The 26,119-nt window shown below is 31.8% G+C and overlaps 1 protein-coding gene across 1 annotated transcript in view; it reads left to right on the forward strand.

Annotated features, from left to right (window-relative positions):
• The window catches only part of LOC134707477 (uncharacterized), a 36,142-nt gene extending 18,637 nt beyond the window's left edge, over window positions 1-17,505 (forward strand). Inside the window, exons 12-27 of the mRNA XM_063567238.1 lie at window positions 353-586; window positions 974-1,220; window positions 4,093-4,246; window positions 4,499-6,318; window positions 7,068-7,175; window positions 8,150-8,383; window positions 8,657-8,861; window positions 9,249-9,397; window positions 10,098-10,219; window positions 12,811-12,927; window positions 13,188-13,352; window positions 13,713-13,883; window positions 14,294-14,505; window positions 15,271-15,354; window positions 15,483-15,647; window positions 16,292-17,505. Coding sequence (XP_063423308.1) covers window positions 353-586; window positions 974-1,220; window positions 4,093-4,246; window positions 4,499-6,318; window positions 7,068-7,175; window positions 8,150-8,383; window positions 8,657-8,861; window positions 9,249-9,397; window positions 10,098-10,219; window positions 12,811-12,927; window positions 13,188-13,352; window positions 13,713-13,883; window positions 14,294-14,505; window positions 15,271-15,354; window positions 15,483-15,647; window positions 16,292-16,502 — 4,398 coding nt within the window. The 3' untranslated portion in view covers window positions 16,503-17,505. The remainder of the gene's footprint in view (window positions 1-352; window positions 587-973; window positions 1,221-4,092; window positions 4,247-4,498; window positions 6,319-7,067; window positions 7,176-8,149; window positions 8,384-8,656; window positions 8,862-9,248; window positions 9,398-10,097; window positions 10,220-12,810; window positions 12,928-13,187; window positions 13,353-13,712; window positions 13,884-14,293; window positions 14,506-15,270; window positions 15,355-15,482; window positions 15,648-16,291) is intronic.
• Window positions 17,506-26,119: the final 8,614 nt, after the last annotated feature.

The following is a 26,119-nucleotide window of genomic DNA, read 5'->3' on the forward strand; positions in this document are numbered from 1 at the left end:
GCAAATAAAACATAGAAATGAAATCCAAGTAATATTATATAAATACTGCAAATAAAACATAAAAATGAAATCCAAGTAATATTATATAAATACTGCAAATAAATCATGGAAATAAGTAATATATATAAGTACTGCAAATAAAACATAGAAATGAAATCCTAGTAATATATATAAAAAAAAATTAAAGTGCCAGGTCAGAGTAGACATGACATTCAGTTCTATAAGTTGAACTAATACACTAACAATAATTTTAATTAGCTTGTTTATGAAATTTAAAAGGCTATTTTGTTTTAAGCATGCAACAATCTTTAAATTTCAGTCCAACTTGAACTTTTTTCTATTGTCTTTTTAGCATGACCAGCAGTTACATGTTATCAAAATGTACTATAAGTTGGCTGACATACATGTCTCTACTATGACCTCAGATGCAACAAGTCTCCTTATAGAATCTCTCATATCTGTTGGGATGGTATCAGAGGCAGAACAGTTTATTGACAGTATGGATGATTGGGACAAACAGAAATGGAAGGAGCAGACAACTCATTGTCAGATTGCTAAGTGCTGTTATAAATTAAGTAGCCAACAGGTAAGTTTACCTACTTAATTTATTTTGGTTGCCATGTATTATTGGGTAGCTATTTAATTGAGCTTTCCTTTATTTATACAAAAAGGACATTCAAAACTTATAAGTTGAAAAAAAACTGAAGACTGAACAAAAAACAACAAAATAATAGGAGTGAGCTCAAGTTCTCAAGAATGGTTAGCAGTACCTGCACCTCATGTGTAAAGTACACAAGATTCTTGACTGAAAAATTGTCTTTTTGTGGTATGGGTTTTATGTGATAAACCTTGACGAAATTTTTATTGAAAAAGGGTTAAAAATTTCCCAATGGTAAGGTAAGAACTCGTTAATGTAAAGATTCACTTTTTCAAAACATACCTCTGATGCACTGTATTCTTTTATACTTTTTAGTACGAAGAAGGAATATCCATTCTGAATGAGGTCCTGTCTGTGATTTCAGTACAGAACAAAACATGGACAGTTTCAGTCCTTGAAGGCAAAGCTAAACGTTTGATGTCCCAATTTCTGACCTTCCCTCACAACAGTAAATCTGATTACAGTTTAGATTATGCATATGAAGCTGTGAGGTTCCATACAGGAGTTGTACAGTTTCTTTTGGGGAAAGAATTTCTATGTAAAGATGCTGATACGAGTAAAGGTATGACATTTTCTTTCTATTATAAATTACATGTGAAAGAGTATAGATAAAATTGGAAATTTAACGATTAGAATGTCAAAATATTAAGTGTTGTTATTAAACGTATAAATTATTTTAAAAAAAGTCCTTAAAAAAAAAAAGGGGTGGTAATTATTTGAATTTTGATTGTAATAGGACAATATGTCTTTTTTCATTTTTTTTTCATTTTTTTTTCATGAAAAATAAAGCCTTACCCCCTAATTTTCTTGTCAAGCTGGTTTCTTCTGTTACAATGATTCAGAGGCAGAAAATTTTCTTGCAGATATTACAGTTGAAAACAAAGATGAATATTTATTTCTTAAAATTTGATTTATGAATGTTATTTATTTATCCTACCCAAAGCTTTTCTTAGATTTCAGACTTTTGAGGAAGCAACTTTTATTTCATTGTTTCACTTTCATTATTGATAAAACAACAAAAAAATTACATTTTCATTTTTTTTATATATATCTTTTAACCTCATTTGACAATATTGGGGGGAAAATTGAGAGCCTGGTCTAATGGTGAATTGGAGGTATTATAGTGTTGTTTATTTAATATTGGATAACCCAACTCCTCCGGACCTGACATACAAGTAATATGTTTTTAGTGTTTTATATATCACATCTTACCTTTAGTTTTCAAATCATTGGTATAGGATATTTGCATATAAATTTTGTTTGCAAAGGGACATAATTCTCTATTTTTAGATTAGGGGAAGTTTTACTGATAAACAGCTAGTATACTTAGATAAGAGATTTTCCACCTATTAATATTCATTAAATTTGTCACAGAAACATCAGCAAGTAAAAGTTGGTGAATAAATTCCTTTTAAATTAGGCACTATTGGAATAAAAACATTTAAATCATTGTTGATAAACTGATTGTAGTAAATTGTTGGGTGGTATCATAATTGTTTTTTTTACTCAGGAATATTTTTTATTAATTAAGAAGAAGTTTATAGCAGGCTTTTGAAATCCACTGTGTTAGTTTCTTCTTCTTTTTTTTTTAACAGAATGCATAATTTGAAGGGAAAAAAAGACCATCAGAAGTTGTAATTATGTTTTTATGAATACACTTATTACAGTAGGATTATTCATTGTTGTTATAACAGAATTATTTATCTCTTCAGATGATTCAAGCATTTGGTTTGATTTTAATCCAAAGGAAGTTTTTTCAATAAATGTTTTATTTCACTATATCATACTTAAATTAGAAAAAAGTGAGAGCCTGGTCTAATGGTGAATTGGAGGTATTATAGCATTGTTTATTTAATATTGGATAACCCAATTCTTTCGGACCTGGCATACAAGTGATATGTTTTAAGTGTTTTATATATCACATCTTAAATTTAGTTTTCAAATCATTGGTATAGGATATTTGCATATAAATTTTGTTGCAAAGGGACATAATTCTCTATTTTTAGATTAGGGAAAGTTTTACTGATAAACAGCTAGTATACTTAGATAAGGGATTTTCCACCTATCAATATTCATTAAATTTGTCACAGAAATTTCAGCAAGTAAAGTTGGTGAATAAATTTTTAAAATTCCTTCTAAAATTTGGAATAAAAACATTTAAATCATTGTTGATATAAAACTGATTGTAGTAAATTGTTGGGAGGTGTCATAATTGTTTTTTTTACTCAGGAATATTTTTTATTAATTAAGAAGATTATAGCAGGCTTTTGAGAGCAACTGTGTCAGTTTTTTCTTCTCTTTTTATTTAACAGAATGCATAATTTGAAAAAAAAAAAGACCATCAGAAGTTGTAACTATGTTTTTTATGAATACACTTATTACAGTAGGATTAATTCATTGTTGTTATAACAGAATTATTTATCTCTTCAGATGATTCAAGCATTTGGTTTGATTTTAATCCAAAGGAAGTTTTTTCAATGAATGCTTTATTTCACTATATCATACTTAAATTAGAAAAAAAGGAGAGCCTGGTCTAATGGTGAATTGGAGGTATTATAGCATTGTTTATTTAATATTGGATAACCCAACTCTTCCGGACCTGGCATACAAGTGATATGTTTTGAGTGTTTTATATATCACATCTTAACTTTAGTTTTCAAATCATTGGTATAGGATATTTGCATATAAATTCTGTTTACAAAGGGACATAATTCTCTATTTTTAGATTAGGGGAATTTCAACTTTTAAACTGCTGGTATTCTTAGTTAAGAGAGTTTCCATTTATCAATGTTTATTTATATCTCACATAGGGACTTTAACTATGACAAAATTGGTGAATATGATTTTGCAGTTCCCATATTAAAGATAGTGCTCTTTTTTTGTAAAAAAAAAAATCTTAAATCATTTTATCAATTTTATCAATTTTGATAAAGTGATGGAAGTTTATTGTTGGCAGGCTACATAATTGTTAAAGTCCCCAAGTGTTTCCTAATTGCAAGAGAAAACCCCATACCTTAAAATAGATGCGTGTAGTATAAGCAAAATTTCAGCAATATTAGTTCCCTTTGAAATATGCAAATATATCAAACCAACAAAGTAAAATTGAAATGAAATGATAGATATATAAAGTATTCAGATTGTTATACATTTATGTTAGGTCCGGAAGAGTTGGGTTACCTAAGATATCTCTATACAAAACTTCCAACTCACAATTTGACCTATCTTTTTTATTTGAATTGTTTTTCTCTCTAGTAGACCAATTAATTTTGGTATATATGGTCTTTGAAAGGCCTTTTCTGTTGGAAAAAAAACCAGGTACTTCAGATCTGACCTCTAATGGTTGACTCTTACAAATTGTGACTTAGATGGAGAGATTTCTCATTGGCACTCATACCCCATATTCTAATATCTAATTAATACTATTATATTTTTAGGAAACTCTGTAGATCGATGGACAGCCTTGATAGAAGTATTAGAATCTCTGTATAATTTAGGATACTTGTACTTTCACATTGGGGAAGCAAGAGAGGCCAAGTGTTACTTAAAAGAGGGATGGAAAATAGCTCGATACTTTGGTCTCCCTTCATGGTAAGATCCCCTGTTCAGTGTTTACATTCAGGAAGCATTTTAATCTGTTATTAACATTAATATTTAAAAAGTTAATGTGATATTCTTGAGTGGGTAGAAGCAATGTTTTGTTTGATTATGTGCAAAACTTTTGGGGTTTATTGTCATGTGTGTATGAAAACCAATAGATACATGTATTTGTATCCTACATTATATTATTTACTAACCAAATTTATTAAAATCTTTGCATAATCCAAGTTTCATGTTTTGCAGGAATATCAAGTTCTCAAATCAGATAGCCAAACTTCACTGTACAAGTGATAAAGGGGAGGAAGCAGTGAAATATTTGTCTGAAATTTACAAAGTTTTATCTCCAACCACTACAATAGAACCACCTGTAGCTGAGATAGTCGTTCCTGAATGTATAAATCATATTTTAGAACAAGACTTATGTAGCTATTGTGATGATAATTTACTACTCATATTAAAACTTGTTCCTATGGTTACTGAAGTTTACATTGTAATGGATCAGGATAATGAAGCTATACTAATGCTAGAAAAAATGGAAGCAGCAATTTGTCAACTGATAAAAGAAAAGAATCATGGCAATGATTTAAAAAACTTTGATATGGTGAAAGAGTTGAACTTCTTACATATGGAAATCATAACCTATTTAGCTGAACTGTGTATGAATCAGGATATGACTAGAAGTCAGCGGCTGCTTAAACAAGGTGAAGATATCAGTGGATCAGATAGAAGTAGTTTCGTTACACAATCTAGACTAAAACTATGTCAATCATTATGTGGATTCAATCAGCAAAGTTTTCATAGGTCCTCATCTGATTGTGATACGATGGTGGTAAAGGATGATGTAAGTGAAGACTTGTTTTACTCCTTACCTGTTGTTAATCTATCTAAGAAATTTGAAAAGATGTCTGTGAAGAATGAGGTTGAAATTATCAGTAAACAGGATGTAGCAAAGAAAAACTTTGGTGGGAAGGCAAAGACACAGTCCATTGATTTGGATAGTGATGCCATGGAAACCAATGTAGAGATTCATGATAATATCAACACTGAGAACATTAAGAGTGGCAGAAAAACAAGGAAAGAACCAATAAAAAATAAAGCCAAAAAATTAAGTCTGGATGAACAAGATAATGGTGAAGTTGTAGCCAATCGTAAAAATATAGCAGAAAACACTGAAATAAATGTTGTTGATGATTCTGAGGAAAACAGTTTAATTAAAGAAAAACCTAAAAGGGGATCAAAGTTGAAGAAAAATTCAAAATTAAAGAATGAAATAGACTTATCAAAAGTAGATAATGAAGTGATGGAAACTCCTATCAAAACTGAGCCAAAGTTGTTAATGAAGACACCGAGAAGTGTTTGTAGTCGTAAGGCTGTTTTAGATTTGATAATGGACAGTGATGAGGATGATATAAAACCTCTGACTTCTGTTAGGAAAAGGAGACCAGTAAGTAAAAAACAGTCTGCACAAAAATCTTCAAGCAGCAATAATGATATTTATACCTTCAGTGATGAAGAAAATACCACAAAATCAGATGATGTGAAGAATAAAAAGGGGAGTGTTAGGTGTAGGTCTGTAAGATCAAGGAAAGGTAAAGTTGGGAGTGAACAAACAGTAGATGTTGAAACAGCACGTCACAGTCTCTCTGATGAAATATCGGAAGATGTAGAAATAACAAGTTCTAAGACCAAATCAAATAAGAAAGAATCAAAGATACCTAGACCTACAGCAAAGTCTAAGAACCAAGTTAGCAAGAACAAAACTGTGTCCAAATCTAAAAAGGTGGATGTGGAAGGGCTGAGCATTGAAAATGCAAGATTAAACCAAGATGATAATGAATCAAAGATATGTGATATTTATGACTTTAATGACAATGAAGAGGAAGAAACAATTAGTAAAAATGCTAAAGTAAAGAAAAATTGTAAGAAAACAGAGACTACAAGAACCAGGAGATTGCAGAGGTCGAAGGTTGATGGCACAGAAAAGACTCGATCAGATTCTGAATCTGAAGATGAGAAATTGTTCAGAATGGATGACAGTCTTACTGTTAAAGATGATGAATCAGGTATCTTCAATAAGTAATGTTGTTTACTGTACAAGATATTTTATGAGTTTTTGCTACTGTAAAGAAAAAATTCAAGGATTTTTTTTTATATTATAAATGAAAGTGTAATTTAAAAAGATATAAACCAAGGCTTTTTTTTTTAAATTCAGCATTTTCTACAAAATTTCAATTTGCCTATGTTTGATGAATGTAGTTAAACCGATGTCTTTCATTGAAAAAGTTTCTATCTACTATTAAAATTCTAAAAATTAATCTGTGATTTTATGAGAAATTTCAATTTTAAAGGATTGATAGACATTTGTATCTTTTATTACAAAAACCAGTAGTCACTGCTATGTCCGTTGTAAGAATAAGATGAATGTAGAACAAAAATTGCACATAAAAAATCCAAATCATCTTGTACAGATATTACAAAGCACGGTTTATATTCGTGTCAAATTCCTGTCCTGATAATGCATGTAAAGTTTGCTATTGGATGTTTAACATTCATCTATCTACGGGTAAACATTTTTTTTAATAAACAATGATATGAAACCTTGATATACATGTATATACATAAAAAGAGATCTATTGTTTTTCATGGTAAACATAGTATAAGATGAAAAATATTTCTTATTATAAAAAGTGTTCAAAAAAGAGTTTTGAGAGGCTTGCTACCAATTGAATTTTATGTCAAAGTTTTATGTAAAATAATTTTTGTCTTATGTTTCTCGTTCTCATAGTCAACTATTCGTGTTTTCGTTATACAGAAATGATAGATACAGACCATGGTGAAGATATTAGCTTTACTGTCCATTCACAAGATGATGTTTATGAATATGATAATCTGATTATACATGAGGTCACAGAAAATGATGGTAAATAAAAAAGGGGTGATAAAAATTACAAATATGACTATCATGACCATAGTAATGACATATAGAATACATAATATATTACAGAATTTTTTTAGGAATTGTTTATTCACACAGTAAATAGCAATTGTAGTGCATCTTATTTGAGACAAAAAAAAATATCTCATTAACAGAAGTTTAAGCATTTCCATAATTCTGTTAAAGTTCAAATGATTTTTTTTGTATATTGTTATAGAAGATGGATAATTAAAAACATTACAACATCGAAAATGGTTCACTTAAAAAAAAACATACAAATTTTCAATATTCTATTTGCATATTTGAAAAATTGAGAAGGATTCATTGTGAATAGCAATTTTAAAGGAAGACAACTGATGATTGTAATTATGGGTGTAAGTTAGATTGTACCACAGCAGAATTACTAAGGTTAGATATGATGTGCATTATTCAAGGAGGGTAGTAAAGGGTTATTTTCGTGCAATGTGATCGCCGATTTTTATTTCACATTCAACATGTTTTTACATTTTTTTTGACGTTCAGTCGTGCAAGACAGGTGCCTCGTTCAACGTGTTCTGCTTATTTAATTTTGCGTGCATTGTGATTTTCAAATTCTTATTTTGCATACTCGGTATTTTTCAAATAAAATTCAAACACTGGACAGGGATCGTCAAGAAATACTTTTTTAAAAGCCGTAAACCATTTATATCATAAATGTGTATACTAAATCAGGAATATTAAGTAAAACAGAGAGTTTATGTATACAAGAAGATAGTGACTCAGTCACAAAAGGTTCAGATCAAAGTCTTTATTTTCCGTGCAACGTTCATGACAGAAATTATTTCACGTTCAACATGAACTTATGTCTTATTTCACGTTTTTTCCATGCAAGCAACACCCCTTTACCACCCTCTTCAAGATATGAACATTTTCTGAATACTTGCAGATATGCTTAATTGTAAGTGCTTTATTACTTTTAGAAATTAGTTTAAATGAGTCCATAGAAATTTTTCGAGGGGATAATAAAGCTGGAAAGGGAACCAGAAAAGGAAGGACCCAAAAGAAAGCTGTGAAAGAAGCAGAAGATTCTGAAGAGCAAGCGACAGGGGAGACAACTGAAGTCTTAAGATCCAGCAAATTGTTAAAAAGAACTCAAGTGAAATCAGAAAAAGTTGTCAAGATAGATTCTGTTCCAAAGACTGACAGTCAAACTTGTAAGATATTGAAAGATTACTGATCAGTAAACAGGAAATTTATTTTGTTACATCTGTTTTTAAATGTAGGAAGCAGAAGTAATCGAACCTGCATAGCATTCTAGGGAATTGACTTATCTGATTTGGTATTTATGAATTCACATTACACAGAATATTTTTCAGCAGATAATATACCTTGTACCTTGATAAATTATGTAATTTGTCATGCTTATTTTATATTCATCTAATTTTCTAAAAGCCAGAATTTATAAATATTTTTCTTACATTATACAGGTAATAATCAACTAATAGAGACTTTAGAGGAAGCCTATAAACAAGTCCAGCATCTACCATCCCCACCAGTTTACTCCTCCATCTGTCACATGCTTGCCCTACAATACATGGAGTCATTCCCATTAAAGGCAGCATTCTACCTAGCAGAGTCAATAGCAGTCACATTCAGACATCAGTCATTGGTTAATGCCTCTAGAAAAATCAGGTATACAAAATGGATAAAATTAACTACTACCAGGTTTAAAATATAAATCATATGAATCACATTTTGTAATATGAATAAAAAGGAAGCTTCAAAGCTGTAAAGCTGCTTACAGGAAGATTGTTTTCTATCCGTATATTATACTGACAAAAACATCCAGTTCATTGGTTATTGATTTAAAAAATATAATATAATGATATTAATTTTTGAAAGTGTTAACATCATTATACACATATTTTCATGTCTTTTGCAATGTGTATAGTATGATAATAAAAAAGATGTCTATCATACATTCAGCTTCAAATTTTTCATTAAAATGGGTTACTATTTAAAAAGTTCTCTTTTTGATACATAGACCATTCAGTTACATTTGCCTTATTATAATTGTAGAAAGTCCAGCAAGTTAAATGAAAGTACAGAAGCTGCTGTAAGGGAAAATGCTACTGCAGAAGTTAACAATCTACAGAAAAGTCAAGAAATATTACATTTTAATAAAACAGAAGAAGAATTTAAAACAATGATGACACAAATACCAGATGGTGTGTATCTTATGAAACTTACCATATATATTATTCAGAAAATTCCTGAAAAATCTACTTTCAATCTCCGTGCTAGTAAAATAAAGATACTGTGTACCAGCTTACCAGATACTTTATTTTGCATTTAGGCCTTTGTAGCCAATTTCAGGCCAATTAATTTTCAAGATTTTCAAATTTAAATAATTTAGGATCCTCTTTTTACATATTCATGACCGTTTTATCTGTTAATTTTTCTGCTCATAAAATTAATGATAATAAGTTGATTTCCAGTATTTAATGATTGAGTTGTCAGTAACTATAAATCATATGATGTTTGTAATTTTTATGCCAGACCTAGGGGCATTATGTTTTTCACTCTTTGTGCTCGTTCATTTGTCCGTTCCTCCATCTGTCAGTCCAACTTCAGGTTAAAGTTTTTGGTCACGGTAGAATTTGATGAAGTTGTAGTCCTATCAACTTGTAACTTAGTACATATGTTCCCTATGATATGACCCCAAATTCATGATCCACTGAACATAGAAATTGATAGTGCAAATGAGGCATCCGTGTACTACTTACACATTCTTGTCTTGTAAACATCAAGGAACTGAATCTTTCATGTGTGTTAAGAAAATTAAGTTCTAGATATCCTTATGTAACATTTTAAAAATTGTAATATGAATAATAATATTTCTCCAAGATATCTTTTTTCTTATTATAGATTGGTCTGTTTGTCAGATATCTGTTGTTTCTCATAGTACACCTGCTGTGATGATGATAAGTCGACTTGATAGAGAGGGACAGCCTGTAGTTGTACAGCTGCCAGGGTTTAACTCTGAACAGGTACGACAGATCTTTTTAAGGATAGTTAACTACTTATTGTTAAATCCGAATTGATAAAGGTGAATCAATGAATTTGAACTTTAAGCATCTCATTGTTTATCTTGAATATTGATAAATTGTAAGCTATTAATAAAGCTAAAGCATTATTTGATAGATGCAGCAGTCATTAAAGATAATTAGTTATATATAGTAGGCATATGCAGTGTTCTCCCCAGGTCCTTAAAGGACCACGGGCCTGCGATGTATAATTTTCTACCGGGGTGGTATCGTTCTTGCCGCGATGTACAATTTTTCTCCATGGTGCTAAAGTTTCCAGTAAAAAAATCGTTTTAAAATCGGTAAAGTTTCACATGACTTCAACTTTCAGTGAGGGTTAAAATTTTAGATGAAAATTGACCAATTCTAACCAGTTTAATCCAGTATTGACAAGTAGATTGTTTACACCACGTGATCGATCAACCAGTTCAGTTTCTTGTATATTCCTCCATTTAATGTGGAGCACTACCCAAAGGGTATAGTTTAAGCAACTATGTACACCTTAAAACATAGGGAAACAATTAATTATATTATATACAGGTGACTGAATTTGGTTATAATGATCACTAAATAATAGATATCATAATTAATTCATAGGATTGTCATCATAAAGTTTTTAAAAAATATATAATAATTTATATGTGCTAGGGTGTAGGAAAATGTTAAGACACAACTGCATATACATGTATTTACAAGAATTAAAATGGTCAAAAATTTAAAATTACTTATAATCATTAGTTGAGAGTGCTATACATATATCAGGAATGATAATGAAAATTTTTCTTGTAAGACTCATGTAGAATGGTTGGGGTTTGGACAAAATTTAAGCTATAATATGTACAAAAATTTTCTTCACAGTTTAATTTCTATATGGAGATCTTGGCATTACTCTTTTTAAATTATAACTGATATCTTACAATTTTAAAGGGAAGATTTATTTTTAAAAACTTATAAGTCGTAAAATATTTGGATGGTATACTATTTGTAAGGAACAGGTTTATTTTAAAAAGTTTACTTATACTGTACTTGTGAATCAGGTTTTTTATCCTTTTTGTGCGCAGCAAGTGCATCTCATAACACATATTTCTAGCCAGAGTTTCAATGTTTTCATACACAGTTGGGTAACAGTTTATGTCCTTGCTAGTACAGTCTATTATGAGCTGCAGTAAATTCCCTTGTTGTATGATCTTCTTGTATGTTGACGTATCAATTTCATCCATTGTCTGTTCGATTTTTGAGAAGTATTTAGATCTTATTTGCTCTAGTTCTTTGCAGTGTAGAATAAAATGTTCTAGATCTTCATTTTCCTGTTCACCAATTGTACACATAGGGTTAACTTTTGGATCGAACTTAGCTCTTTTGGCTTGGAATATGTACGTTTGAGTACTTATTCTTGCTTTTATTTCTCCTGCCTTTACATCTTTACTATTGTTTTTTTACACTTTTCCATATATTGTGAGCTACATTTAATGGATTGTTCTGTATCTCTATGTATTTACCTGTTAGGCCAGTTGGAAATTAATTGTGGAGTTACTTCCCCTGATTTTGCTTATTACAAATACATGCTCCTCACATATAATTTCTCAATGAAAATAAAAATAAAGTGCAAATTGAATGCAAAATTATATTAGAATGTTACATTAAGGATAAAAACTTTCTTTAATAGAACATACCAACAAAAATGTTTTTTGCAAATTATTTTTGAGAATCATACCTTTATTGTTACACACACATGTTATGATAAAATTGTAGTATTTTCATTAATATAACATTCGAAATTATTTCAATTACCACATGCCCAACAAGGCGCATTCTAGGGTTGTATAGCCAGCCAAGGTCGTAAAAAACTTCCATTTGTTGTAATACAACAGTCTGGGGTGGAAATGCTACTGCCAAAATTAATTTGAAATGTAATATATTTCAATGCAGCACCTTAGCTAGATAAGAACCTTGTGAATAGATTTGATCTTTTAAAGTACTCTTCATGTCTGTAACAAAGTATTAACTGTAAAATTAATTTTGTTGTTGTTTAAAAGAATCAGGTCTATAACTATGGAAAATAGTTTTTAATTTACTGAAGGTGCTGTATCAAAATTAAACCTTGTTCAAAGTTCATTGTTATGGTCAAATCTAACATGGGGAATGTGTACTGTAACTACAAGTATCAGAACAAAATGACTTGATCAAAATATAAGAAGTGACTTTAGTTTAAAGACTAATTCTGCTTTCTTTTATTTATTCTTCAAAGATATTAAAGTATACAAACTGTTTATTGATTTACTTTTTCTACCAATAATTTTCTGACCCAAAGTCCATACAACACAGTACCACAGTAAACAAAACAAAGACAAAAAGGTAATGACAAAAACTAACAAGAAAAAAATAAGCGACGCAACCTGACACAAAATATTGTAAAATTCATTTCGTCACACTCTACCCTGGTGCTATCCAAAAATCCTGGGGAGAACACTGATATGCATAATCAGAAAAGACTTCATTATTACTGACAACTTACAAACCATATATGTATTACATTTATGTTCATTTGTATGCAGGGAAGAGAAATATTATCAGAATTCTCCACCATCATCAATGAAAGCAGAGAGACAATGAAAATAACAGAGAAAAATGATTGGTGGAAATTGAGAAGAGGTTTGGATACAAGATTGCAGGTTAATATTCACCATGTTAAACATAATCTGATTTTTTTTTCAAAGAATTGGCTCTTTTGACAATATTGTTAACTTAAAAATTGATTACAATCATCATGAAAAATTGAGTATTTTAAGTAAAGTAAATTCTGCCATAGTGGACAGAAAATTAGTTTTCCAATTTTTACTAAGAATCCAGAGGTTAATACTTGGAAGCCTTGAAATACTGTAGAAAGATATATGAATCATTTTGAATTATGTATTTTTATGATTTATTGTAGACATTGCTGGAAAATATAGAGAAGTTTTGGCTTGGAAGATGGAAGTTTTTGTTGCTTGGTAACCCAGAAGGTGTTAGTGCTGATGAACTGATTCAAATGACAGAAAATATCATGAAGATGCTAGCTGTACTTTCTGACCGACCAATCAACAGAGCTATCATAAAAGTATGATTTGCCTCATATGAGACTTACATTTTTTGGTAGAAAAATTAAACCTAAAATGGACGGGGTTGAAAGAAATAGAAATGCTTCTGTATTTATAGTTAATAGCAGCAGAGATAGAAATTAATACAAAATGTACTAACTTTATGCCCATTTAATACAAACTATGAATTATAAATTAAAAAAAAAATTGTGGCAAGATTCATGAATTTAGTCAATGTGTGATGACAAAAAAGTCTTCTCTCTAAATCCCAAGCAGTTCAACTCAGCATTTTCAATTATCACAAATTTTTTTTTAATTCAAGAAGTCATGTATATTAAATCATTCAATGTAATGATTGTTTTATGTATTGTACATTACAGGCATTACTTCAGAGTGGGAACAATCTAACCAGTGACCAATTAAATCAGGTGTTGACCAATCTTACTGACTCAAATGAAGTATCAGAAGTATCTAAAGCTATTACACAGTTCTGGAATAAACATATCCCAAGTGATGTTAAACGACATCATGTCATTCTACTGTTAGACAAGGTTTGTTATTATAAATGAATGTTTGTCTCCATGCGACGTCAAACAACATAAAGTCATTTGAAAATTAGACATTTTTTTTTTATTGACTTATATTAGTGAGTGGTAATAAAGCGATACTTTACCAATTTCATCATCAACAACTCTTGTTAAATTTTTCAAATAAAGTCTATCTAGTTGTGTGTAGGGTATAAGGCTAGGCCTTACTCCTTAGGTTTTACTATAGCGAATTCTGGATTTTGTACCTAAAATATATATAAATGATGTCCTTAACATGCATGAAATATTAGCCACTGGGAGTTAAGCAACCAGCAATTGATCAATATAACTGATGTTCCATAAATTACTCATTATTGCTATCCTGAAAACAAAACAATTTTAAACTATATATGTTTTATACTTTATATTGACAGATGATACAACACCTTCCTTGGGAGAACTTATCTATTCTTAGAAGTCATTCACTATCTAGACTACCTTCCCTATATCATATGATAAATTATCTGTCGCAAACAGTGGAGAAAACAGGTGTATCTATTGTAGATAAACACAAGGTTTATTATGTACTTAATCCAGACAACAATTTACCTGCAACACAAGAAACTTTTCAAGAGTGGTTCTCAAAGTAAGAATAAAATTTTATTAAGTCTCTTTTATTGGCATGATTAATAACATGGAATAATTTTCATATAAATGAATTGCAGACAGGTATCAAAAAAAAATGTTTTAAACAATCATGTGAAAGTTGGGCCTTTTGGAATATTCTTGAATTGACATTTATCATAAGATAGCATAAGTTTCTGTATTATTGTTTTAATATTGCTGCTCACCGCAAAGGAATTGTGAATCAGTATAGTGTTTTGAGGGAATAATGATGAAACAAACCATGAATCATGACAATACATTTTTACAAGTTGTAATTCTGGAATATTTATAAAGATTACAGTTAAGGAACAACATATTCCAATATAAAACAGTAATATAAGATTTCACACACTGATAGATAAAAGAGTAGCCTTCAGTACTATGCTGGTCTTGTTCATAAATTCTATGTTTTAATGAAATGTCAGTATATTGAAATGGTTTTTTTATAAAACTTTTATCATTGACTTATTAGAAAATTTTAAAAGTTGATCTATTGTCCATTTTGGTATGATGTTTCACTTGACATAGATGACTAATATTTATATGTGGTCTTGAACCATGTTGACTGACACCAGCTTTAATTTTGTAAATAAAAATGCACATCATTTGAATTATGTTCATCTTAGTTTGTCTTTAATATTGCTGCATACATTCTCTTTGCTTATTTTGGAGCTTCAAAAATTCAATTCATGGAGAGCATGTTGTCTTTTGTATTACGTTTCCAAGATTTATTTGTTTGTTTCAGGACTAAAGGTTGGCAAGGTATTGTTGGTAAACCTCCCACAGCAGAACAATACAAAACAGCTTTGTCGCAGTATGATTTGTTGGTGTAAGTTATTAAAGATTAGTTTGTTTTTTAATCTTCTAAAAGATCTCTTTGAGTAGTATAATGTATGTATCCTATTTCACTTGAAAAAAAATTGCAAGACTTATGTTTTGTTGAATCCTTTTTTGCAGATACTGTGGTCATGGTAATGGTAACAAATATCTGAATGGTGATGATTTACAACAACTAAAATGTCGAGCAGCAGTATTTCTCATGGGATGTAGTAGTGGTCAGTTACAGACTAAAGGGCAGTTAGAAGCTTCAGGAATGATGCTCAATTATTTCCTAGCTAATTGGTAAATAGTATACTTATCAATTTCAGTATAATTCATAGTCACACACAATGTGATCTAATATTCTCAGAATATTTTCTATGCATGTAAAGTTTCTTTATAAAGTCATCTTGAAGGGCTATAGTGACATAGTTGTCTGCTTTTTTGTACATAGACATACAGTGCAACAATCTGCCTGTCACTCTAGTATTTTTAACCTCCTCATATATCCAGTTCTTGAAAGATTTACATCAAATGTATATCAAAGATATATGTGAGCAAGATTTTGGACAATTTCGAAAGTAAATGCAGATCATCATTTCTCAAAAGAATTATTAAATCTGTTGGAAATATAATTTTCATAGTAAATTGTATTGAAAAGGCTTCCATATTTACATTTCTGGCGAGATTTTTTATCAAACTCATATTCAAAATTTCAGATTAATAATAGATTTGCTTAAAAGTAAAAAAGGTCATCTACACCCAAAATGGAAAAAAAAACCTACAGATGGATAAAAACTTCAAGATATTTTAACTCACTTAATATTATTTCCCCATAAATAAAAAATTCTGTGTGTGAGAATGAACTTTTATACCTATTTAAGCCTATACATAAATGTTATATAAATACTTGAAATAATAAATATGTATATGATTTATTTTTACAGCCCATGCATTGTTTCCAACTTATGGGATGTTACAGACAAAGATATTGATAGATTTCTAGAACATTTATTACAGTCTTGTCTCTCTGATAAACCTTGTGATGTATTATCTAGTATGTCCTCTGCCAGAGAGGCTTGTCGTTTACCTTTCCTCATAGGAGCAGCTCCAGTAGTCTATGGTTTCCCTATTGTCACTAGAGTTGATAAGTCTTGATTCAGTGATGTGCTGGTCAATAATGTAGAGTTAATAATATTATCCCATTTAGTAGATGTAGCCTGTTTGTTTGATTATGGTAAAGTATGTAAACTATAAATGCAGAATTTTATCAATTTTCTTAAAAGGTATTTGTAATAGTGTGATTGTATGTTAATTGTTGATTGTGATTCTAGCTTAGCAGCACCTCAACTTTTATATATTCATAAACATTTCTCAGGTATATCTGACAGGCTGTTTTTTTTTTATATAGTTAACACAATAGAGAGTTGAGAACTTCTTAAATCTATTTGTATTGTGTTTATTTCATATTTTTTTATCATCAAGAACATAATATGTTCAAATGTCCATAACTAAAAATATATCTTATTGTGTAATTATTTTGAATCAACCATAAAATGCTTATTCCACCTTGCCACAATGCTATCTGTCACATGTCCATAGACTTTGGACTTGCATAAAAGAAACGCCTTTCATCAACATTTACTGTCTATTGCACTGGCAGTTAAAGTAAATTTCAATGCAAAAAATATGAAAAGTTAGTCATAGTGACTATTGACTTTTTTCAACATTTTAAACGAAAGTTATTTGATTCACATTTTTTCATAAAAATATAACAATATACCAAAAGACATTCATATTTCCTAATACAAACAAAATCTGTAAGTCTTGTATATTGTATGCATAGAATTAGTTTCATGTCATTTTATACTGTTGAATATAATATATAAAGATTTTCTAAAAGTAACACAAAAATTTCAGTATTTTAAATGTCCTCAGTGTTGCATTATTTAAGCCTGTCAAGGTAAAATCATCATACCTTAATTAGATAACATGAATATTTCATTGATAGATATTTTTTGTATTTTTATGTTACATAAATTTATTGTACATAATTATTTATTATGATGTGAATAAGAATAAAATTTTACTAACAATGAATACTTCTTCGTTTCGGTCATGTCCTTGAAGTATCATTTTTGTAGTGATAATTAATATTGTATAGCTTGTTTTTGTTGTCATTTGCCATTGTTTAAAGTTGAAAAACTGTTGTCACATCTTTTATTATTAGGGCCCCGACTAAAAGTCGGGTCGCCCTATAGTGATCAGTCTGTCCGTCCGTCCGTCTGTCCGTCCGTAACACTTTCGTGTCTGCTCCATATCTAGAGAACCATTATGATTTCATACTTAATACTTAATATGATTATCAAACAACACCAGAGGGTGTGTCATGTTGTATGTACAACTTTCTAGGTCAAAGGTCAAGGTCAAAAACTTTGGTTTTAGTTGACAACCCCGTGTCCTGTGGTGAAGATCGTGTCCGCTCCATATCTAGATAACCATTATGATTTCAAAGTTTATACTTGACATCCATTTTAACAACCACCAGAGGGCGTGTCATGATGTATGTACAACTTCCTAGGTCAAAGGTCAAGGTCAAAAACTTTGGTTTAGAGTTGACAACCCCGTGTCCTGTGGGATTGTGTCCGCTCCATATCTAGATAACCGTTATGATTTCAAAGTTTATACTTGACATCCATTTTAACCACCACCAGAGGGTGTGTCATGATGTATGTACAACTTCTATGGTCAAAGGTCAATGTCAAAAAAACTTTGGTTTCAGTTGACAATCCTATGTCCTGTGGTGAAGATTGTGTCTGCTCTATATCTTGAGAACCATTATGATTTCAAATATTATACTTGACATCCATTTTAACCAACACCAGAGGGTGTGTCATGATGTATGTACCACTTCCTAGGTCAAAGGTCTGTCTGTCTGTTGGTCTGTCCATCGCTAACAAATTTGATCCACACTATATTTTGAGAGGACAGCTGTTATTATGTCATACTTTATACCTGACAAACATTTTCAACTTAACATATATATAAACCAACACCAGAGAATGTGTCATAATGTATGCATCCTAGGTCTAAGGTCAGTCTGTCTGTCTGTCCATCCGTTCGTTGTTCTTAACAAATTGTGTCCGCTCTACCTCTCGAGAACCGTTAATATTTCATACTTTATACTTGGTGGGTCATAATATATTGAAGGCATAATTCTAAAAATATGTGACAAATATCAATTGGGCAGCACCTTTAAACATTGTTCAAACATCAATCCATATATCCAGAAGTCACCTTAGAGAAGTCAACAATTAGTTCACATCATGCAGTCATATCACTATTATACTATGAAAGTAAGATGAGAATAATTATCAGTTTTAACTTAAAATCTTAGATTGAAATCACACATGAGTATTTACACTCATTTACACACTTATTTACCCCACGTTATTGACAGCGGGGCCCACAGAGATGGCTTCCATCTCAATGATATCTAGTTAATCTTGTATGTAACTCAAAGATTGGAGAAATAGACCACTAAGGGACATTAAACCTCATTTATTCAAAAGCGAGCTGAAAATGCAATTGCCAACCAGATGCTTCGCAGGGCGTAGCTTTATACGACCGCAGAGGTTGAACCCTGAACCGTTGGGGCAAGTATGGACACAACATTCAAGCTGGATTCAGCTCTAAATTTGGATTGTGATTAAATAGTTGACACAGCATAGGTTTCTGACACAGAAAGAATGTGTTCTAATGAACTTAAAATTTTTGTTTTCTCTTGGAGCAATTCACTATGCTGTTGAATATTAATCCTCTCAAAAAAATGTTTGAAGAAATTTTCTTTTATTTATGAAATTTCAAATGAGAAAAATTGAACCCAATTTTTTAATCACATCCCCCTTTCCCTTATTCCAAAACTAATCTCAATTAAAATATTCTAATAGAGTTTGCAACAATAACTACTCATTTAAATACATCATAAAATATTAAGATGTAAAAAAACTGCTTGTTATCACTAAATGGTAAAGATTATTTAATAAATTTATCAGTTGGTAGTAAAAAGTGAATATACATTGTATATTGTATATAACAAAGATTTAAGTTGATTCTGGACAAAGAAAGATAACTCCAATTAAAAAAAATTCTTGCAATAAGATATTTCTTGCTTACTATTTTGGACAAAGAAAGATAACTCTAATTTAAAAAAAATTTGCTATTTCACAATATTGTGAAATTAGATATTTCTTGCCATTGCACAATACTGAGCAATTGAAAAGACTTGCTATTCCACAATACTTAATATAATAATTTTAGATCCTGATTTGGACCAACTTGAAAACTGGGCCCATAATCAAAAATCTAAGTACATGTTTAGATTCAGCATATCAAAGAGGCCCAAAAATTTAATTTTTGTTAAAATCAAACTTAGTTTAATTTTGGACTCTTTGGACCTTAATGTAGGCCAATTTGAAAAACGGGACCAAAAATGAAGAATCTACATACACAGTTAGATTTGGCATATCAAAGAACCCCATTTATTCAATTTTTGATGAAATCAAAAAAGTTTAATTTTGGACCCCGATTTGGGCCAACTTGAAAACTGGGCCAATAATAAAAAATCTAAGTTCATTTTTAGATTCAGCATATCAAAGAACTCCAAGGATTCAATTTTTGTTAAAATCAAACTAAGTTTAATTTTGGACCCTTTGGACCTTAATGTAGACCAATTTGAAAACGGGACCAAAAGTTAAGAATCTACATACACAGTTAGATTCGGCATATCAAAGAACCCCAATTATTCAATTTTTATGAAATCAAACAAAGTTTAATTTTGGACCCTTTGGGCCTCTTTTTCCACAGGCACTTGTCTCAAAAAAAAAATTTCCTATATACCTTAATATAACACTATATTAAGGTATATAGGATTATTATTTTGAGACAAGTGCCTGTGTCTTTTTCCTAAACTGTTGGGACCAAAACTCCCAAACTCAATACCAACTTTCCTTTCATGGTCATTAACCTTGTGTTTAAATTTCATAGATTTCTATTTACTTATACTAACGTTATGGTGCGAAAACCAAGAAAAATGCTTATTTGGGTCCCTTTTTGGCCCCTAATTCCTAAACTGTTGGGACCTAAACTTCCAAAATCAATACCAATCTTCCTTTTGTGGTCATAAACATTATGTTTAAATTTCATTGATTTCTATTTACTTAAACTAAAGTTATTGTGCGAAAACCCAGAATAATGCTTATTTGGGCCCTTTTTTGGCCCCTAATTCCTAAACTGTTGAAACCAAAACTCCCAAAATCAATCCCAACCTTTCTTTTGTGGTCATCAACCTTGTGTCAAAATTTCATAGATTTCTATTAACTTAAACTAAAGTTATAGTGCGAAAACAAAGAAAATGCTTATTTGGGCCCTTTTTGGCCCCTAATTCCTAAAATGTTGGGACCAAAACTCCCAAAATCAATACCAACCTTCCTTTTATGGTCATGAACCTTGTGTTAAAATTTCATAGATTTCTATTCACTTTTACTAAAGTTAGAGTGCGAAAACTAAAAGTATTCGGACGACCACAACGACGACGACGACGACGCAGACGACGACGCCAACGTGATAGCAATATACGACGAAAATGTTTTCAAAATTTGCGGTCGTATAAAAATGGAAAATGTCAAAAGGACAAACAACATAGAAAACTCTAGACTCAGCAACATTAAACCCCCAATCTGATCTAAGGTGCTTTAAAAGGGTAAGCAAATCCTTTCCTCATGTGGCACCTGGCCTCACGGTCATAAAACTTTCGAGCACGATTTTTGTACTCAGACTCGAAAATCAACCAATCAAATTGCTGGATTTCCTGTTTCGAGCATGATTTTTGTGCTCCGAGCACTGAGCAAAGTTTTATGCCTTCAAGGCATGTAGCGTTGTTCATGCAAGCACAAACATGTCTCATTGTAAAAAAGAAGAAAAAAAATACTGCAATGACTTACTTACTGGTCTATGAAGAGATTTAAGGGCAAACACAATTTGAAAAGAAACACTCACTTATCATATCGCTTATGTGGTTTTAAAAGTATTTGAAAAGGAAAATAAAAATAATCTTTTTTTAAGAACTCAAAATCTTAGCAATGTTGCATTAAGAATTCTTTCAATTTGATAGGTGTTTTAGTTTTGAGGGAAAATACAGAAAACTTGTGTTTTTTGTCGAGCCTGCAACTTTTGTTGCAAAAAGCTTGACATAGGGATAGTGATCCAGTGGTGGTAGTGTTAGCTAACTTCTTAAAAGCTTTATATTTAAGAAGGTGGAAGACCTGGATGCTTCATACTTTGTATAGAGATGCCTCATGTTACGAGCCTTCTGTCATTACCATGTCCAATGTCCTTGACTTCATTTTCATGGTTCAGTGTGTACTTGAAAAAAAAGTTCAGATTTTTTGTTATGTTCAACTCTCTTTTATTATAAGTAATAGGATAACTATATTTGGTATGTGCGTAACTTGCAAGGTCATCATGCCTGTCTGACAGTTTTCCCTTGACCTCATTTCATGGAGCAGTGAACAAGGTTAAGTTTTGGTGGTCAAGTCCATATCTCAGATACTGTAAGCAATAGGTCTTGTATATTTGGTGTATGGAAGGACTGTAAGGTGTACATGTCCAAATGGCAGGTGTCATCTGACCTTACAAATGAGACCCAGTTGCTTGCTTCAGCTGATCCCGAACCTATAATGTGTAATAGTTCAGCGAAATGGACACCAAACTAAACTTAAAAATATATAAACTAAACTTTAAAATATATAAATAAATTTTAAAATAAACAAACAAACAAGATTAACAAAGGCTAGAGGTTCGGGATTTGGGACGGGTGCAAAAATGCTACAGTGTTAAACACGTTTTGTTAGATCTTTACCAATAAAGAACTAAAAGTAGTTACTGACACGACAGCTCCAGACCCCAATTCAACTGATTCATATGTCCTTATCATACCAAAGTCAATCACAATGATGGTGAGTATCATGCCATCAGAAAGTATTCAAGAAGAATAGTCTACATTACACAATATAGAAACATAAAGATAGAGCAACACTAACTCAAAACAAAATACCAGGGGATAATATCAGTTGCTCTGGAAAGATAATCAGATCATGCTTCACATTGGCAATTCGAAGAACAGAGGGCAGGAATGTGAAAACAATAATTGAAACAAAAAATATCCCTCCTAACTATTATTACTATTTGGTATGTCTGTACCTTGCAAATCCTCATGCCCGTCAGACAGTTTTCACTTGACTTGACCTCAACCTCATTTCATGGATCAGTGAACAAGGTTAAGTTTTGGTGGTCAAGGCCATATCTCAGATACTAGATGCAATAGTCTTGCATATTTGGTGTACTGTAAGGTGTACATAAAATTGAGAATGGAAATGGGAAATGTGCCAAAGAGACAACAATCCTACCATAGAGCAGACAACAGCAGAAGGTCACCAACAGGTCTTCAATGCAACAAGACATTCCTGTACCCGGAGGCGTCCTTCAGCTGGCCCCTAAACAAATATATACTAGTTACGGGATAATGAATGCCATACTAAATTTCAAATTGTACACAAGAAACTAAAAGTTAAAATAATACAAGACTAACAAAGGCTGTCGGTGATTTAGAGACAGTTTAACTTACGCGTCAAACGTTAACACTACTTTTAACGCCGTTTCCATTCACATTGTTAAAGTCATCATTATCTTCTGTTAACGTTGTGCTATTGTTATGTATCATGTTGCTATATTGAGTTGAGATTATACGATCAAACGAACCAGACGTTGTTTTACTGCCTGTCTAGACTTTTAGCTAACCCATCCGTCACATTGGTGCCGTGACCAGGATGTAATGACGAAAAAGAAAGCCATTAGAGTGGGTCATCGAGGAGCCGCAAGGAGATTAATTTCAAAGATTGAAGAGGAATTAGAGAAAGAAACAACACAACGCGACGAAATAGAAAGCCTATGTGAAACCTTGAAGAAAAAGAGGGATATTCTTTCGGAACTTGATAGTGAAATTTTAGAGGAGATTGCAGAGGAAAACATGGAAGCAGAGATAGAAGACTCAGATCGGTATGTTTTAGATATAGAACGAATTTTGACAAAAGTACGCAATTCATCAAGTTCAAAACAGAAAAATAAATCAAATGAAACTAGCTCTAATCAGAATTTAAATCCAAATACAGCAGATTTTGTTTTTATCAACTCCACATCTACATGTAATACTCCACATCCCATGCAGAATAATGATATGCAATACAGATCGTCAATGAGCGCAACAAATTCTAGCATCTACCACAAGCTACCAAAATTGAATTTACCATATTTTAATGGCAATTTGTTAAACTGACAACCTTTCTGGGATGCGTATCAATCAACAATACACGATAACCAAACATTAACAGACGTGCAGAAATTTACGTATTTGCAAAATCAGATTCAGGGAATAGCCGCGCAATGTATCGCCGGTTTACCACTCACAAGTGCAAATTACTATCAAGCCGTATCAATACTGAGAGAGAGGTTTGGTCAGAACCACAAAATCACGAACGCATATATTCAGAATTTAATTGATTTACCCGCACCGAGGTCAAACGCAGACAGTTTGAGAAACTTTTCCGACAAAATTGAGTGTAGCATACGCGGATTAGAATCGTTAGGAACAAACGAGAGTACATTTGGAGACATTCTTACGCCTATAATATACAATAAGTTGCCGTCCGATGTACGAAAAAACATAACCCGAGACCGAGGAAACGACGACTGGGACATCGAATCATTGAGAACAGCAATTAAGAGGGAAGTATGCGTACAGGTCGCAGGACAATCTACAGGTCAAAGTAATGAAGATTTAGAAATTTTACCGACCGCTTCGTTTATTGCCGAAACATTTTCAGGAAAGAACAAACAACAGTCACGTAAGAAATGTTTATTTTGTGAAGAATCCCATCATCCAAATACATGCAAAAACGTGAAAGATGTTTAGAAACGAATAGAAATTGTGAAGCGAAAAAAGGTATGTTTTAACTGTTTCGGAAGTCATAGAGTAGCTGAATGTAAGTCTGAATTTAAATGCCGCCAGTGCGGAAAGAGACATCACACGAGTATACATGTACAAGTACATAACACAGAACCAAAGAGCTTGACCGAAAACCAGTATAGTACACAAAAGACCGTAGCACATACCGCCGTAGAGGAAACGCCACTGGAGCTAACCACATCATTGCATTCTACTGTTACTGCACATACAGATGTTTTACTGAAAACTGCCGTAACTCCAGTTTGGTCCGAAAATCGATCGATAATGACAAATATTTTACTTGACGAGGGAGCACAGAACTCATTCATAACTGAAGATTTAGCTAGAAAATTAGAAATTGAGTCCACCGAAAAGATTGCACTGAAAATATCTGGATTTGGAGGAAACGAAGGACAAGTTCGTCATCTTGATAAAGCAAACATAGCTATTGAAACAGTTGACAATCAAAGAATAGAAATTGAAGTAATAATTGTACCAAAAATTGCCGCTCCTATTCAGACAAAATCACAAAAGGAAATCAAAGCACTGCCATACTTGCGTGGTTTACGACTCGCACATCCGATATGCGCAGAAGACAGGTTCAACATATCTTTATTGATCGGCGCAGACTATTACTGGTCAATAGTTGAAGATGAAATAATAAGAGGAAATGGACCGACCGCAGTTAATTCGAAAATTGGTTATCTCTTGTCGGGACCCGTACTTACTAAAAACGGAAGTAGTTCAAAACAATCAGCAATGTTGAATATTTTGACTGACCACAGAGCCGTTGTTTGCGACTTAGAACAGTTTTGGAACTTAGAATCGTTGGGGGTTTCAGGAAGCGATAATATTAAAAGTCAGTCTGAAGTTGTAAGAGAATACGGAGAAAAGTCTATAATGCTAGAAAATGGAAAGTACACAGCTAAGTTACCATGGAAACCAGATTTCCTTCCGCTGCCGCATAACATGGAATTGGTTAAACAGAGAACAGGTAGCGTTATTAGACGTTAACTATTTACACCACTGGGTCGATGCCACTGCTGGTGGACGTTTCGTCCCCGAGGGTATCACCAGCCCAGTAGTCAACACGTCGGTGTTGACATGAATATCAATAATGTGGTCATTTTTATAAATTTCCTGTTTACTAAACTTTGATTTTTTCGAAAAACTAAGGATTTTCTTATTCCAGACATAGATTACCTTAGCCGTATTTGGCACAATTTTTTGGAATTTTGGATCCTCAATGCTCTTCTACTTTTTACTTGTTTGGCTTTATAAATATTTTGATATGAGCGTCACTGATGAGTCTTATATAGACGAAACGCGCGTCTGGCGTACTAAATTATAATCCTGGTACCTTTGATAACTATTTACACCACTGGGTCGATGCCACTGCTGGTGGACGTTTCGTCCCCGAGGGTATCACCAGCCCAGTAGTCAACACGTCGGTGTTGACATGAATATCAATAATGTGGTCATTTTTATAAATTTCCTGTTTACTAAACTTTGAATTTTTCGAAAAACTAAGGATTTTCTTATTCCAGGCATAGATTACCTTAGCCGTATTTGGCACAATTTTTTGGAATTTTGGATCCTCAATGCTCTTCTACTTTTTACTTGTTTGGCTTTATAAATATTTTGATATGAGCGTCACTGATGAGTCTTATATAGACGAAACGCGCGTCTGGCGTACTAAATTATAATCCTGGTA

Source organism: Mytilus trossulus, chromosome 2 (assembly GCF_036588685.1).
Source record: "Mytilus trossulus isolate FHL-02 chromosome 2, PNRI_Mtr1.1.1.hap1, whole genome shotgun sequence".
NCBI lineage: Eukaryota > Metazoa > Mollusca > Bivalvia > Mytilida > Mytilidae > Mytilus > Mytilus trossulus.